Source organism: Prionailurus viverrinus, chromosome B1 (genome assembly GCF_022837055.1).
Source record: "Prionailurus viverrinus isolate Anna chromosome B1, UM_Priviv_1.0, whole genome shotgun sequence".
In the NCBI taxonomy this organism is placed as follows: Eukaryota; Metazoa; Chordata; class Mammalia; order Carnivora; family Felidae; genus Prionailurus; species Prionailurus viverrinus.
This window is the reverse complement of record NC_062564.1, coordinates 15,712,411-15,730,193: the sequence shown is the minus strand read 5'-3', so window position 1 is coordinate 15,730,193 and position 17,783 is coordinate 15,712,411. Positions and strand designations below refer to the sequence as shown.

General features: G+C 46.2%; 1 protein-coding gene across 5 annotated transcripts in view; it reads left to right on the top strand.

Moving 5' to 3' along the window:
• ACSL1 (acyl-CoA synthetase long chain family member 1) overlaps positions 1-17,783 on the top strand; it is a 72,387-nt gene that overhangs the window by 21,219 nt on the left and 33,385 nt on the right. For all 5 annotated transcript variants that reach the window (XR_007151502.1, XM_047855497.1, XM_047855495.1 and 2 more), the window contains exons 2-3: positions 1,345-1,571; positions 15,047-15,161. Coding sequence is in view for 4 of the 5 variants with exons in the window: in XM_047855497.1 (XP_047711453.1) it covers positions 1,377-1,571; positions 15,047-15,161 (310 nt within the window). In the remaining variant the exon portion in view is untranslated. The remainder of the gene's footprint in view (positions 1-1,344; positions 1,572-15,046; positions 15,162-17,783) is intronic.

Below are 17,783 nucleotides of genomic sequence, written 5' to 3'. Positions count from 1 at the left end.
GACACTTTTTATGCTGATGTATATATAAATTGTCTATCCCATCCAATTTGAGGCTTTCATATACATTAGGGTGTTTGTCCAATTTTCTTCTGTGTGTTTTGGCTTTTTTTTTTTTTTTAGTTTATTTATTTATTTTGAGAGACACAGAGTGTGTGAGGGAGGAGCAGAGAGAGAGAGGGAGAGAGAGAGAATCAATCCCAAGCAGACTCCACAGTGAGCATGGAGCCTGACAGGGACTCGATCCCCTGGTCACGAGATCATGGTCTGAGCCGAAATCAAGAGTCAGTCACTTAACTGATTGAGCCACCCGGGCACCCCTGTGTTCTGACTGCTTTGTTGTTGTTGTTGTTTTATTAACTCTGTACCTTACGGTTCTGCATAAAGGACTAATCACAGGATGTTGGTAGATGAAATAATGATAGTACTTAGCATTTATTGAGTAGCTTCTGGGGCCCATGCCATTCCAAGCTCTCTGTAAATCATGTAACCATTATAAAATCCCCATGAGATAGGTCTATTTTCAATCTCCATTTTTGGTTAGGGAAACTGAGGCACAGAGAAGTTAAGTAATTCCAAATCATACAACTAATAAGCTGGGAAGACAGAATTTGGCTCTAGAATCTGGGATCTTAAATATTATTCTATACTTCTTCTCAAATACTATGCCTCAGTCTCTCTCTAGTTACGTGGTAGATGGTTTAGAATTTATGTACATCCATTTATTATTATTATTATATTTTGGTTATAGTATCTTGAGGAATATAAAAAATTATTTTAGCAGAATAGAGAACTGCCGTTTCCTCTGCATTTGTATTGCTGCTTTTATGGTACAGAGGGCATGGGGAAAGCGAGAGACATACCGACATGTAGGTTGGTCCGTTGGACCGATCCAGAGCTGATGGGAAATCTTTCGGGAGAAGGGGGAGCAGACGGCTGCTGGGTGGTTTGGGCTTACTTGTGCCTCTTCCCCTTTTCTCCTCATTAGCCCTGATAACGAGACTTGAGTGTATTTGATTAGGTGGGAGAGACCAGAGGCACACTATCAGGGAAGAAACTGGTAACTTACGCCACTTGAGCATGTTATGGCGAGAATTCTTTGTGAGTGAAATCTTTTTAATGTGGGGAATGGACACTTTGCACAAAACGATGGAAGTCAAATGAATTTCTGACGTGTTCTTAGAAAAATGAAATTCGGCAGCCAGGAAGAGAGCTGGACCATCAGGCCTGTGGGTTTAATGCCTCGATTGGTCAGCCAGGCATCAAGTGGGATGGTTGGCCGTCGGGAATTCTGGAGACAAGTCCTTCCTTGCTGGAATGAACATGACATCTTTTCTCTCCTGACAGAATTCAGCTGAGGGAGCCAGCGACACAGGACAATGCAAGCCCACGAGTTGTTCCGGTATTTTCGAATGCCAGAGCTGGTTGACTTACGACAGTACGTTCGCACTCTTCCGACCAACACGCTCATGGGCTTTGGAGCTTTTGCAGCCCTTACCACCTTCTGGTACGCCACGAGACCCAAAGCCCTGAAGCCACCGTGTGACCTGTCCTTGCAGTCTGTGGAGGTGGCGGTAAGTGGAGGGGCCTGCCGGCCTGCCATGTGGGTTTTCTCTGCATTTCCCCAGATTTCCCATTGAATGCGACACTGACCGGTTTCCGTCACCATCAGATATTTGCAAGGCCACTTTGTAAGCTAAACTGTGTTCAACAGACTGACGTTTGTCTATGTTAATAAATGGAGGGTGGGGGCCCGGAGGATTCCAGAAAGGATGGGCCCAGAGTCCCTGCTCTCGCAGGGCTGATGTTCCAGCAGAGAAGAGAGATGTCAAACAAATGTTCCAGAAAGAAGGATTTCATCTGCAGTATACCTGATACTTAGAACACATCCCCCAGCTGTTGAAAGGGACTCTGAGATTTCACCTAGAATGAGGCGAGGCTAGGAACTTGCCAGAATAACATGGCCACAGAATCTCAGTTAGGACATGATCAAGCAAGGGCATTCAGGAGGGATCCAAGGTTGAATTGCTGAGCACTGTGGTTGTACATAACATGGCCAAACTACAGGCCATGCTCTTGTTCTCATGAAAATGAAACCAGAGTGTGCATTCCCTGGTTAGGGCATAGCGGGTGGGATGGGACAGGGAAAGCAAGGGACCCTTTCAGAAAGAGTTTTTTCTTTTTTTTTTTTAATTTTCAAAAAAATGTTTATTTATTTATTGAGAGAGAGAGACAGAGAGTACCTACGAGCAGGGGAGGGGCAGAAAGAGAGGGAGAGAGAGAAAGAATCCCAAGCAGGCTCTGCACTGTCAGCACAGAGCCCGACGCAGGGCTTGAACCCACAGACCGTGAGATCACGACCTGAACCAAAATCAGGAGTTGGACGCTTAACCGACTGAGCCACCCGGGCGCCCCAGAGAAATTCTTTCTTGATGTTTCTGCTCTGCTTTTCTCCCTTTTGAATCTCTTTAGTATAAAATGTGAGGGGTTGAAAAGATGAAGCAGCCACGTTCTCACTGGTGCCCTGACTCTGCGTTGTGGTTTCTTGCTTCTCCCTACTTAAGTCAGAATCGATTTTCAGTATTCATAACTCTAAATGTACATAAAGAATGTCTCTTCTTCCCCTTCCTGCCCTGGTCCCCGGGCTGATGGCCATGAGGAGGAGAGGGTACCCTTCCACACGAAGCCTTGGCCTGCCTGATAAGGACCATTTTGTTACTTACGGGGTTTTAGTTCTTTTAGAAAATTTTCTTGGATTCATTAACTTGAAATTTTTATAATCTGTAGAAGATACATCAGTCTAATTCAGACCAAAATGTAAAGATAAAATGGCCGAATTATTGCCAAGAAAAGGTGTTTTCATACCTTGTTTAGAAGGTAAATGTGACTTAATATTTCACTTCAGCTAGTGGCGCCTGGATGGCTCAGTCGGTTAGGCTTCTGACTTCAGCTCAGGTCATGATCTCGTGGTCCGTGGGTTCGAGCCCCGCATCGGGCTCTGTGCTGACAGCTTGGAGCCTGGAGTCTGCCTTGGATTCTATCTCCCCCCCTCTCTCTGCCCCTCCCCTGCTCACCCTCTGTCTCTCTCAGAAATAAATAAACATTAAAAATTAAAAAAACAAAATTTCACTTCAGCTAGTAACAAGCCAAGAAGGAGTAGAATTTAATTTTTCTAATACATGAGTGTGGGGTTTTTGACATTCCTTCTCTTCTGGCGGAGGACCTGGTGCCTCAGGGTAGCATCGCCATCGCTATGAAGAGAGTACTTGGCAAGTGCAGATTTAAGATATTTATAATTTAGCAGTAACTGTAAATGCCTAATTCTAATTGTATGAGAAATTGTGGAGGCACTTACAGTGTGCTTTTTAAGTTCCAGCTTAGCATAAAGTCATTCTGAGACTTATTAAAATAAGCATTCATGTCCTCTGAAGAAGGGTGGAAAACTACTGATAAGCAGAAAGAAAATTAAAATCTATAATTCCACTACCTGGTAGAGTCTCCCTGATTTTTCTCTTCGCTTACAGAACTGGATTCAGCTCTGATCTTCAGAATTTGTCAGTCTTGGGAGTAGATACAAAATTTGTTTCGCATTTCTTTTTTTTTAAGATTTTATTTATTGTTTTGAGAGATAGAGAGCAAGTGAGTGGGGGTGGGGCAGAGAGAGGGGGGGCGGGGACACAGAATCCGAAGCAGGCTCCAGGCTCCTAGCCGTCAGCACACAGCCCGACGCGGGGCTCGAACCCACAAACCGCGAGATCATGACCCGAGCCAAAGTCGGACGCGTAACCGACTGAGCCACCCAGGCTCCCCTGCTTTGCATTTCTAAAAAGAAAACTTAAAATACTGAAATAAAGACAAGCTTTGAGTTCTGATGCTCCGTAACGACAGGTGCTTTCCTGTAGGTAGCGTGGTCATAAGGAGTTCTGTGGCAGAAAGAAGCACTTAATTCATTTCATTAAGTATTCATCAGGAGCCTGTGTATCCGGCACCGATGTAGGAACTGATCGTCAGAATAAAATACTGTTGTTTTGTTCCTTTGTTCCTTTGAAAACAAGTGCCATTTGCCAGTCCACACCCTGGTCTCCCGCCCTGCCCCCATTTCGCCTCCAGATTTCCACCCCCCTCTTCCCATAAACCTTCCATGGGTGTTAAAATGAGGAGTCTGCACTTTTTGGTTCTGCTGCATCTGATACCACCCACACTGGCTGATTCCAAGCTACACCTTCTTAACGCTGTGGCCCGGAGGTTCTTGAGAAGTTACAGCTTCTAACATTTCCTTCTAGAAGTCGGGGTGACACTGGAGAAACAGATTCTGATCTTGTGGACATGTAGAGGGTGTCCTCTGTGAAGGAAAATAGTCAATTATTGTCTTGGGGAACTGCATAAAAGTGGGAATAATTAAATTGTCAGCCTTTTGACAAGAAAAACAAATGAATAAAAATGAAAGTAACATCCCATTTATAGTTCTCTAAGCTACTTTGTGAAGAAAAAAATATTTTGCTATGGTACTATTTACCTTCCTGTTAAAGAAATTGGATGAACTAAAATAAATAAAAGTAAGTAAGTAAGTAAGTAAATAAATAAATAAGTAAGTAAATAAATAAATAAATAAAAAGGGTGATAAAGAGGACGTTAGCACCGTGCTGTGCCCCATGTAAGAAAAGCAATGAGGACATAAGCTGCAGAACGGGACAGAGAAGCTGAAGTTCGGAACGGAGTCCAACAAGCGTCTCTTCAGTTTCACACACGGTGTGATCCAGACCCCATGTTGAGGGCCGAGCCCGTGCGTTTGTGGTGGCAGCTGACACCGTGTGTCAGCAGTGTGACCCGAAGGCCTGCCTTTCCCTGCGTGTCAGGGAGGAGTTCCATCTTCCACGGAATTCTTTTTGCTTCTGCTCGGTAACTCCAAGCTGTGGGGGGAAGCGAGTGTCTCTGTGTCCGTGTAGCCTTTACTCACTTTCACAGGTGATTCACACGTGTCCAGGTTTCAGCTGGTCTCTGTCTGTTGGCCGAGATTGAGATGCCCGTGTCCCCCCGGGTGAAGATGACCTTAACCGCGGTGACTGGAAACCCTTCGGGGCTAGTCAGGGGCCCAGACCGTGGTGGTCGCAGCTTAGGGACATAGGAGAGCGTGATGCAGCTAGGAGGGACCAGAGAAGCGAGCGGATTTGGCAGAGGCTGGACCTCGCTCCTCTGCTTAGACCAGGAAGACCGCTTTGGACAAGTTCCCCTGACTTTTCTGACCTTCACATTCCTTATCTGGAGAACAGAAGTGATAGATCCTTCCCTCCCTCACGGTTAAGAGGACTGCCTAGATACTTGCAGAGGGTCCACTTGGCCCATACCGAGTGTCCAGTAAGTGTTAGTTTTCTTCTTCTATGAAGGCCTCCTCTTTTAACCCTCAAGTTTTATACACAGGAAAACAGCTGAGTCCCAAGAGGCGAAATTATATTACATAGTTAGTGAACTATCCAGAGCTTTGTTATACTGCCTTCATTACAGTGGTTGAAAGTCAGGTATTGTAATAGGGCTTTACAGGGGGTGGGGGAGGATAGTAAAGTTGGGGTCTGTGTAGATTAATTTGAAGAGTCGGTGGTTAGACCTTTGAACCCAGGAGCAGGCTCTTCCGAAAACGGGTATTGGAGGCAAAACCGTCTGAAGGTAATGCAGATGGAAGGAAGAAGCGGGGCTGGTGACGTAAGAACAGGGGCTGAGGTTCCACACATGAGATGGGTGTGGGAGCAGAAAGCGGGTGGTATGGGTGTGAGGCCGGGGCTGGGAGCATAATGTTGTCACAGCCGGGGCGGCAGTGGCAAAACCAGGTTTCTGGTGAGCTTCTGCCTCCCCGCATCCTCTGCCCGTGCCCCAGGTCGGATGTAGATGGGGTCGGAGCAAAACTTGGTGCCGGTCGGTCGTAGGTCCACCTACCGGAGTTTAACGGATTGAGGCAACAAACCATTCCAAAGCGTAAATGAGAATCCAGGTAATTGCTGCAGGAGGAAGTGGAAAGAGTATGGGAATTCCTAGATTTGGTGAGAGATGTCAGAAGCAGTGAAATGGCTCACTTGCCAAATTAAGATGGAAGGATTTATAATGTACTTAAATGAAAACCCAAGCTATTTGCCTTGTCTTTGAATATTAGAGAAGGGAGTAGACTGCAGAACGTAAAAAACTTTTCTATGTCTCTAAGTCCACAGCTTCCTTAAGACTTCATTTTCAGAATATCAGAGCTTAGTTTCAGACTTACCTCGGGTAACCAAACAAGTCAGTGCATAACAGATTCACTGTTTAAACTTGTTGGTTACTGGACCTTGGTTCTAGTGTGGGTTCATATCTTTCAATATGCAGGATCGGCTCTTTGGGGATCACTCAGCTTGGCTCCCAAGTTGGATGACTTCCACACCAAATGATCTCATGACATTCAGGCGCATGCTGGCTGGCGGGCCTTTTGGCGTAAAAGCTTGAGATTGATACATCCACATGTTGGGATATTTATGATTAGCAACTTGCCTTCAGATTTTATTCTTTTTTTTTTTTTTAAGTTTATTTATTTTGAGAGCTCACGTGTGTGCGCACGAACAGGGGTGGGGCAGAGAGCGGGAGAGAGAGAATTCCAAGCAAGCTCCACACTGAGCATGGAGCCCAATGCAGGGCTCGATCCGACAACTGTGAGATCCTGACCTGAGCTGAAATCAAGAGTCGGACACTTAACCGACTGAACCACCCAGGCACCCCTTGCCTTAGCATTTTAAGCCTGTGCTATAGGTGACACTCTGGATTCAATCCTCCATGCTTCACAGAGTAATTATCTGATGGCCTCCCTTCAGCAAGCACTTGGTCATCTGCCATGTGATATGCGCCCAATACCTGGAAGAAGAGGCTGCTGTCCTCATGCAGCTTGTAGGCTGGCCAGCGGTCCTCTTGAGGTCTCCTTCTGTCCCTGGCAGAGGGTGAGGGTTGTCCTTAAACTAACAGGACAACTTGTTCTCATGCCATAAAGCCAAAACTCTGGTTCATTCTCTGATCAGAACCTTGAAAAAAGCAAACTAAATGGAACATATCTGGCCCGTGGAAGCATTGCTCAATAAATGTCATGGTTTCCTCACATAGGACTTGCAGAGACAAAGTGTCTACCTCTGGGCTAATGACATTGGCAAAGCCAAAAGTGGCAATGCCAAAAAGAAGTTGACTCATGGAAGCATACATCAAATCACATCGTGCACTTTAGGTATTTCACACTTTTGTCAGTTACACCTCAGTAAGGCTGGGGAAAAAACAAAAAAAACAACAAACAAACAAAAAAACAAAGGGCAAAGCATGGCGATACCCTGGACTTGAATGGCTGGGGCTGGTTCCGGGTGGGGGTGCTGTTGTCCAGTAGGGTAGGACCGAACTCCACAGTGAGGCAGCGATGTAGGGAGAGTCTGAGTGGGAGCTGGAGGGCAGAGCAGGAAGGGAAGTTGTCTGGGAAGGGCAGGTGCAGTCAGATGGTGGAACTAACACCGGCCCCACGGTCTGTGGAACAAGTGGCAAAGCATCTGTAAGAAGGGGTGTTAGACTCCCGAATTTGAACCCAGTGGGAGGTAGCAGGTGAGCATGACGAGGAAAGAAGAAATATTAGGAGCGGTCTAGTCATTTCTGCAGTCACTTGTAAATACAAACATTAATGAAAACAGAATTCCCATCTCCGGCAAGACTCGGAGTGGTGGAGCAGAAGCACGTGCAGGACTTTGGAAGAATCTCCTGGTTTGATGCTCTGGCTTCCTCCCTGCCGGTAATGCTTGTGCAAATCCTGTTTTTAGGCATTAGCTTTCGTTTACTTGCCATTTGTAATTGCAGGTTTCCAGTCCTTGTTCCCCACTGCCTGTTCTTCCCTGGTCTGATTGGAAAATAATTGTGCATGTGGTCAAAGATGTCTGCAAAGATTTGCCTTTCTAATCTTTTTTAAGATTTTTAAATTTTTTTGAATTTGTTTTTGAGGGAGAGAGAGACAGAGACAGAGCATGAGTGGGGAGGGACAGAGAGAGGAAACACAGAATCTGAACCAGGCTCCGGGCTCTAAGCCTTCAGCAGCAGAGCCTGATGCAGGGCTCGAACGCACGAACCACAAGATCATGACCTGAGCCGAAGCTGGACGCCCAACTGACTGAGCCACCCGGGCACCCCGCCTTTCTAATCTTACCCCTAGTAGCTTGCCTGCTGTGGTGCTCAGAGAGTTTTCAAATGCATTTTTCTAAAGGGCTATGGCATCCGAGGGCATTTTCAGCCAGCGGCCCTAGCAGTTGGGGCCGTGGGGGTGGATGCAGAGAATGTATTTGGAGGGGCGTCTTTGTTTAGACCTAATATTCTGGGAGTGTACGAACGTCAGCATTTTCATGCCTTTAGGTAACTTTAGCACCTCTTCCAAAACGAAACAGGCTTCTTCATGACTAAGTATGACAAACCTCGTTGGTTACTTTGTCTTCACTCACATTGCAGAAAACTTAAATGAGGTTCTCTGTGTTTTGAGGCTTGTCTGCTAATTAGAAGTGACCAGTGATTGGAATGAGGCGGTAGAAGTGTCACTGCTGGTCATGGTCATGGGGCAGCAGTGGGTGGCGTGAGTGGGCTGCAGAGTGAAAGACGGGCATTGCAGAGAACTGAAGGCAGGTTTCTGATCTTCGTGCCAAGACTAGGCCGCAGAAGTATTAAGTAGCTGCCTTGAGGAATTCAAAGAAAGAAAGGTGATTGTTTTAGGGGGAAAATTTTTTTATTTCTGGATTCCATGTAAACCTGGCAGTAAAAGCTTCAGTTCACCGAACAGGAATATGGTAAAGCAGGTCTGAGAACACAATTTGATTTTGTACAAATGATGCTGCCTCTCACAGGCTTCATTAAGCAGGGAACATACACATGTTCATAAACGACAGACGCGTGTGCTGGAATATTTATTTAAGTTTAAAAATAGCCTCCCCCAAGCAGGGTCAACGGGTGCCAGGTGAAAAATGGCAAATGTAACCCTTCTGAGCTTCTCGACAAAAAATCCCTGCTTCGCATTCATGTCTTAGAAGGCCAACCATGGATGAGAAACAGACACCGGTTCCCTTTAGAAGTCAGAAGTGGGGCAGAATGTTTCGCATATTCCAAATGGCAGGCATGTAGAGACGTTATAGGCAGTTTTGTTTTGCTGGAACAATGTGTGTTTGTGGGGGTTTGGATTTTGTGACTCCAGACTTTCTTCCCTCTCGCAGAGGTGGGAGGGTGCCATTTTCCCTTCTGTGGTTGGCTGATTTCCCCTGGTGATGAGCTTGAAATGTGCTTGTCAGCCTCCACCCCACCCCCCAACCTAAGCAACTCCTCCCCTTGGGAAGGCAGTGGGGAGGTGCTCAGGAAGTAGGAAACAGGAAAGTGAACTAGGGGTGAGATGGAAGGTGTTCTAGGGCTTTAGAGGAAAGTGTTGAAGAACCGAAGAAACCCAGGCAGCCATCTATGATCCGGGCCCGGCTCCTCCAAGATGGAGACTAACAGCATGCGGGCGAGTTTGAACCCTGCTTGTGATCCACAAAGAAACTTCTCACCGTATCGGATGTCCGTGTCTCTGGACAACATTTGAGATGTCACATGAAAGCCTCCCCCGCAGGCTCTTCACTCACCTGTGGAGTGGCTGGCTGGCTACACTCAGGTGCTCAGGAAATACTTACCCTCCGTCGTTCCTGCACGCAGATGACAGAACCCAGCACTGACTTGATGGTTCCGCCCTTTCTTTACTCCCTGGGCGGAAAGGATCTGGGGAAGTCAGCTAGTTAAAGGGTGAGCATCAACGGTGAGCCTGACGGTTCTTCGCTCCGCGGGGGCGTTTACGGTGTAGCCTATCATGGGGCATCTGGGTGTGTTTTAGATGTTCTCTTATCATTCGGGAAACATGGTTTGGAAGACCACTTACTGGCTGGCCTTTACAGGCCTTGGTTTGATACAGCAGAGAGTCCAAGAGGTCACTGGATGGAAGAGTAGTTTTGTGCCTGTTTCTAGAAAGAAGCAGACAGTGTGGTCTGCGGAGGGTAAGATGCATGTAAAAACGTGTAAAAATGCCAGTGCTGGGAAGAGTAGTTCACATGGAGGATGTTGGCAACAGCAAATAAAAAAATAAATAAAAGGTCTCCCCCCCCCCGCGCCGTGACACCCCCCCCCCAGGGCTGTGATTCCATCTGGAGCCTTTCCCCCAGAGACGGATTTAACATTAAAATCCACATGCGTCTTCAACAGTCTCCTTACAAGTTACACCACTGTTCTGTTCTCCTTCCCTCCCGTGTCTCCCTCCGTCTTCCTGCCCCTTCCCCGTTAGAGGGACTAAACAGTAGTAACAAAGGAGGAACTTGACTGTCAGGGCCCAGATTGAGGTGAGTGACACCACAGTTTCTAAGGCCTGGGTCTTTCCATCCTGCAGAAACCCTCAAGGGTGTCATTTTGTTTTGCATTTAGATATGAGAGTGTACAAAATGACCATCACCATCAAGAGTCCTTTTTGTCAAATACAGGCTTCCCCTGTTATCCGAAAGTAGAGCGCCCCCATGAAAGCTTCTGTGGGTCTAAATGGCATCAGTCAAGAGCGTCTGCCATTTTCCAAAAGTTCAAGTTAGCCACTTCCCTTTTATAAAACACCTACATTAGTACAGTAACAGCTTTCATAAAAGCAGAACTCCTCTTCAGATTTCTTCTGGTTAGTGAAAACAGACAAGTACTCATTGGGTCTTTCATAAAAGTGCCATAAAATGAACTTTCAGAAAGCAAGGGATCCCTGTATTGGCAAGGGTTCTGGTCTCGGGGACCACTGATAATGCAGATGTCCACTGTGGCCCTGCCCTTATTGACCCTAAGTGGATTGAACTTGAACCTTTATTTCCTAATTCAGCCTACGTGGGGAGACTGACCTCAAGAGGAACCTTAGCTTCTATAGATGTTGCAGAATGTACTCATGAGCAGTGATTTGCCCATCGTGTGTTTGATTCATCATCTTCTATTTTTTTTAGCTGGAAAACCTATAAAACCACATTAAAGAAGCGTATAGCATAATCCTCCTTGACAATCAATCTTACTGACTGATTTCCTGCACATTTAATTGGGGTTGTCTGTTTAGCTCTCCGTTTCTTGAGCACCATTGAAACCACCCCCATAACCCCAAATCTGTAGGTTTATACCAGAAGTCCAGAAGGGCCAAGTTTAAAGTACTTTTTTTTCCATTTAAGTAGATGTTCCTAGAAATAGCCACATGTACTTGCACGACCCAGTAATGAAATGCCCTTCTTTTGAAATGATTCGAATTTGTAGCACATACAGACATCTTGAGCTTGGTGGTTATAGCTGGGCTTCCCAATGCTCAGTGCAATCCCTCCCCTTTGTAGGCATAAGTAAGGTTGCTAACACCCAGTGTTTACAAATAACATTTTTGTTCAAGAAGAATGGTAACACGTATGCACATCAAAAATGATGATTCTTCAGGGGAACGTGTGCTCATGTCACAGAGCGACACATTTCAAAGCATAGATCTTGTTTAGTGCCCTCCCTGCCCCCCCCCCCCAACCCTTTCATTTCAGGCTCCTCTGTTGAAATTACAGACTTACCTTACAAGTCAGTGAGTGTGACCTTTTATCCAGTCTCACCAAATCGGTGTGCCTTTTGGGCATAGAACTCTTTCACTGCTTCCTCTTCAAACTTCTGTTAATTATTCTAATGTCTAATTAGAATAATAATAAATATCTTGTCTTTGGATTACTTTCTTAAGATGATTTGGGATGTTTGGGATATGACTAACTTCTTGAACTTGGATTTGGCTGTTTTACCTCCATGTTTCTCAAAGTTCTGAAGATTATATACCACCAAAAGATTAACCTTAACTCAAGAATTATTTAACCAGAGTTTGTTGTGAAATTATACTCTACAGCAGTGGATTCTCAAAATAGGACTTGGGTAGTTGACCTGTGTTGAGAGGGACATTGTCTCCGTATATCCAAAGCTCAGCTAACTCTCTTCTCAAACCTGGCCCCCATGCCCAGCCTTCTGTTTCTGATAAAAAATGGAACTGCTATCTTTAGACCTCCTTCTCTGCTCCTACACCCAGGTACTTGCCAAATCCCATTCATTAGCCAGTACTGCTTCTGGGGTCACCCTCCTCCCCATGCCCACTTGCCACTGCCCTCACTCAGGTCCAAATGAGTGGATTTCCCTCCCTCCCATTCTTCAGGCTGCGCATGTTTCTTGTAGATTTCTTTCTGAAGCATTACTCGGATCTTCACCACATCCCTGCTGGGATCCTAATGCCTCCAGGCTGCTGGTTGTCACTATATCGTGCACCAGAATCCCCTGGAGAGCTTGCTAAAACACGGCCTGCTGGCTCACACCCCCAGGGTTTCTGATTCAGTACATCTGGCGCAGGGCTAGCTAATTTGCTTTCCTTACAAAGGCCTTACAAAGGCCTTACAAAGGTGTTCCCCAGACCATCCTTGGAGGACTTCAGCTTGAGGGTGAGCCCGTGCTCCCAAGACTCCAGGCTAGTCCTGTCTATTCTTTCTGACTTCCTCTGTGCTCTTTGCTTAGCTGGTGCTCTTTGGAGCCCCTCGAGTGATGTAAGAATAAGACTTGGGCTCCTTCAGAAAAAGCTCTGAGTCTTATTCGCCTGATTCCCATCTGACCCATTGACAGCTATAAGGGTCCTCAGCAGAACGCATGGGGAGGGCAGTATTGCTTTAGCAGAGACACCACTGAGGGATACCATGAATGAATGAGGGTCATGATAAGAGGTATAGGGGACCCTGTCCCAGGCTGAGGTGATGAGGACCTCCCTGTGGGCTACCACGCTGCCTGTCCATCCCGGCCATGAGTTGATAAGCAGAGCGGGCTGGGCCAGTGGCCAGGGGGCAGTTATTTGTGACGGTCTGCACCTCTGCACCAGGCATGCCTCTTTTCTTAGCTTTCTGTCACTCGGTCCCTCGCGCCTTTTTTCCCTACCTTAGCCGTGAGGCCCTGGGTCTTTTTGGTGGCTTCCTGGATTGAAAAGGCTTCCAATGCTTAATATAAAGCAACAAAATTGCTTCTGAATTTTAATCTGAGTATTTGTTGGAGAAAAGATACAGTCTAAGAAGGACTGGTATTATAGTTATGGCATATTATAGGATATCCGAGTAGTACTCTACACATTCATGTTTTATAAGGCCAGTTTTGTTTAGCGGAAAACAAGACGTGGACACACGGTATCCCCATTTTGCAAAACAAATAGAAGCAGAGATTGAGTAATAATCATGAGTCTACAGTGCGGAGATTTTGCCACCATTATACACACAAAGAATAACTGCTTTATAAAGTAGTGTGTTATAATTAATAATTATGTCTGGAATCATGGCTACAGGTGTTAGAAAGCTTCTGCCAAGGTAGAGAAGACTGTGTGACAATTGTAAAATATATCATCGGATGATATTTACTCCAGAAAGCTATTAGTAGCCTTAGAGCAAGTGTCAAACACGTATTTGATACGTAGTAGATAATGAAAGACTTTATATAAATGTAGACCATAGAAGAAGTCTGGAAGGAACTCATCAAACTGGTAATAGGGACAAGTCTTTTTTTTTTTTCTCCTTAATATACTTCTGTACTATTGCTCTTTTTGAAGTACATATATGATAAATTGGTTGGGAGGAGAGCTTGCAGGAGGAGTATGAAGGATACCAATTAAATCCTAAAGACAAACAAACAAACAAAAAAAATACAAGAAGAAGAAGAAAAAGAATCCACCAAAATCTCTCTGGCCGTCATTACCTATAAAGGCCTCCCTGTTGGTTCTTCCGCTGGAATGTGTCCCGTTTTTTCATCTCACACTCTAGTCTCTGAGACCTAGTCCTTTGCCCCCTTCTTCATGAAGGCTTTCCTATCTACTTTCTTCAAATCTCATGCTAGAAATGATCTCTCCTACTATGAACAGTCCTTTCTCTTAGTACCAAGAAGTTCTTATATCGTAGCGTGATTTCCCCAAGAGAGTGTTTCCTGACCATTGCACATGTGAAGACCCCCCCTCTCTGAAATTCAAAAGAAAAAAATTGTAGGCTCTGACATCAGAGTATTTGAGCTTTGATTTATCAGTTCCTAGAGAATGCTTGGTGTTTCTGTGGCTATCTGGACCCACAGTATCTCTGTGGCCCTGGAGGGCTGCGCAGCTCAGAGGTTGAAAGCTGCTACCTCTTACCCCCCTACCCTCTTGGGAGAGAGAGAGAATCCCAAGAAGCCTGTGCACTGTCAGCATAGATCACAGGGCTCGAACTCCCGAACTGTGAGACCTTGACCTGAGCCAAAATCAAGAGTCAGACGCTCAACCGACTGAGCCACCCAGGCACCCCTAGAGAGCTACTTCCTCTTATGATAACTTCTGCAACTAGTTAGGAGTTATTGTGGATAGGAGGTAAACTTTCTGCACCAACCAAGGAAGACCACAAAGAGACGGGTACGCAGAGATACAAAATCTGTGCACCTACAAATGCAGCGAGTCAAAGCAGTCAAGACATGTCCCTGCACCTCCCTAAGTTTTGTAGCTGGTGATTGTCAACTGTTAGATGCTATGTGAGCGTCTAAAGTTCCTACCAGGTTACACTGCTGTTGACACAGAGATGTAACAGTGGCAATAATCTCGGAAGGAATATACATGGCATTTTGGAAGCACAACTGAATGGTGTGTCATTTCCACGAGAGCTGACCCAAACGCAGTCTCCTGTGCTGTCGATGGCAGAGGTTTGAGACTTGTCACAGTGTGTGGTGGTGGCAGGCTTCCAGTCCTCCTGCCAGACCCCTTCTCAGACATCTGCTCCCCTGTTTCCTTTTCCCAGGGCCCCTCTTAGCCTTGCTTCTCTGAAGCCAGGAGTTGACCCCAGCTGAATGCTCCATCTTGGCAACTCCTGCACTTCCGTTCATTCAGCAAATACCGAGCAGCTGCTCCACAGGGGCCCCCTGCAGGGCACTGCGGGCGTGCACGCGAGGCCTTTTATTTTCAACATTTTCTTCTAACCACTCGCTTGTCTGTGTCTTTTCACAGGGTAGTGATGGTGCCCGGAGATCCGTGCTACTGGATGGCGACGAGCCCTTGGTGTATTTCTATGATGATGTCACAACCATGTACGAGGGTTTCCAGCGGGGCTTACAGGTGTCAAGTAAGCATTTGCGGGATTTGTGTGATGAATGCTTGACGGTTCTCATTCGGCATGAGTGGTCTTTCTGGAGAAAGTCATCTTTGCTCCCGTCTTCCACCCGTTTCCACCTGTTCGGGTCTCCCTGTCTCCTCCTGTAACTTCTCCAGAGTGACCTCCAAAGCACAGCAGCCCCTCCAGCTTATCCCCTGGCAGTGCGGCTTCCGTGGTGGAATATGTTTTCATCATGTTCTGCATTTTGTGGAGGGTCACACATATGTTAGCTCATTGTGGGCTCTGACATATCCTGAGGTCAAAAGATCTGTTTAATTGGACCCAATCCAACATTTTCAAACTTACTTGAGCATGAGACCCATATTTTGAGAAATAAACACTGACATCCCAAGGAAGCAGTGTTCCATGAGACACTCGGCAAGCGTTGGCCCGTGGGATTGCACTTCATTAGTAACGGTGGCCTCAGAGACCCCGTGCACCTGCGTGCCTTTCCAGCCTCTCTCTCTTCCAGGCTCCATGTATATATACCTGCCTCACGTCACACTGAACTTCTCGCAAAACCAGAACCCCTCTCCTTTCTCGTCACCCCGTGCCTTTGTGCATTTGTCTTTTTCCTGATCATAAAGCTGCTGCTTTCCTACCTCAGCCCCGGGCGCTTGCTATATGCCTACTAATCCTGTAAACCTCGTATTGCTTTTTTTTTTTTTTACCTTTTCTATAAAACCTTCCTATTCCCTTGTTTTCATCTCCTACCTCCAGGTGGAGATGCCCACTTTCCCCAGCATCTTGAACCTATTTCTGTACCAGCCCCTCCAGGGAACAGAGGCATTTACTGCCCATCTGTCCCACTAGCCAGTGCTCCATGAACCAGGGAGCTGTCTCTTCTCGGCACCTGTACACCGTAGGTGCTCTATTAATGTGTCCTCAGAGATGGAGAGAGTCCTCTCTACTTCCCCCCACCCCTCTTTTTGTTTCAGCCCCTTCATTTTGGCTTATTCCAGGTTACTCTCTAGAAATGGTCTTTGGGATCCACACGTTTGTTATTTAAATCTTTCGGCGGTTAGCTTTTATTTTTCCTACTGCTCCCTAGGCCGTAGTCTCCTGACGGCCAGGGGCTGTGTGCTATTACTGTCTCTGTCCCCACGACATGTTGCATGTGGTATGTGCTCAGGAAGTGCCGTGGTTTTTACTTGATACTGGTAAAATTGGATTGCTCTGATGTGTTTTTGCCCTGGTGTTCCTGTAGCAGATTCATTAAGCCCCACGATAAAGGGAGAGCATTTAATTTGTGAACTTCTTCAAAGTCAGGGGGAGGGGCAGGGTTTGTCTGTGATAGTAAATACCCATAAGGTACAGCAGCCTAACATAAGGCCACATCAAAATATTTGTATATATTCTATATATATAATAAATATATGTGGGTATGTATATGCATGTTCATATGTGTGTGTGACCTTTACCACTACCACAGAGTCACGTGTATAAATGTTTATACGATTTTCCACTATTAGTAGGGAATGAACTCATCTAGGTCGTGTGGTAACTTACATTCTACTTCTGACTCTCCTCTCATCTTAGGACAGTAACTTTTTTTTTTTTTGGTCACCTTCCTCTACTTGGAAAATGAGGGCCTTACGTGAATGTTTCCGAGAAGTTGAAGAAAACGAAGTTCAGTCTTCTTAGCCTGTACTGATTGAAGGAAACTAGTCTGCAGATCACTTTGCCTTCTTCCCCCCGCCCCAGAGGAGCTTTTTATTCTAAGCTTTAATTTTCTAGACTACCATAAGATTAAGCCTTTACAGGAGAGCAAAATCCAGCCTCTAGATAAGGTAGTTAGGAGTCTGTTGAATGACAGGAGGAGCCAGCCAGCCTGGAGTTTTCAAACCTGGTCTTTTCAGACCGCATGCAGGAAGCCACTGCTAGGAGGGGCCCTCTGCCTGCCAGTCAGTGGATTCTTGTCCCCGGCTACACTGCATATCACCTGGGGAGCTTTTAAAAACCACTGAGGCCCAGGCCCGTTCCCTGTCCAATGACATCAAAAATTTTGTTAGTAGGGCCTGGGTATAGTATCTTTTTTTTTAAGTTCCCAGTGTCCGGGAGCTGGAGTCTGCATATTTTTTTTGTAAAGGGCCAGAGAGTAAAGATGGTTGGCTTTCAGGGCCATACAGTCTCTGCCATGACTGCTCAGCTGCAGTCTTAGATCATCCGTAAATGAACAAGCGAGGCCGTGTTCCAGTAAAACTGTATTTACAACAACAGGTGGCAGGCTTGATTCGGCCCCTGCCTACAGATCGCCAGTCCCTGTTCTTAAAGAATAAAATCACGTTATTTCGCATGGCAAATGTCTGAAAACAGCCTCTGATGGACCTTGTGTTGTCCAGCATGGCCTTTATTACAGTCCCTGTGAACTGAAGTGGGTCTGAGAATAAGGCCCTCTGTGCTCTTTCTGTTTGCATGAAGGCTGCTGTAGAGAGAGCCAGGACGTCAGTGTGGAGCAGAGAACTTGTCCAGCCTGGGTCCTCCCCGTGCTCACGACTGACCCGCACACGCGGCACCCGTCTCTAGCGGGGGGACTCCGTGTAATAGGTCCAGCGTATCAAGGCTGCCACGGAGGGCCGTGCTCCACTGTCC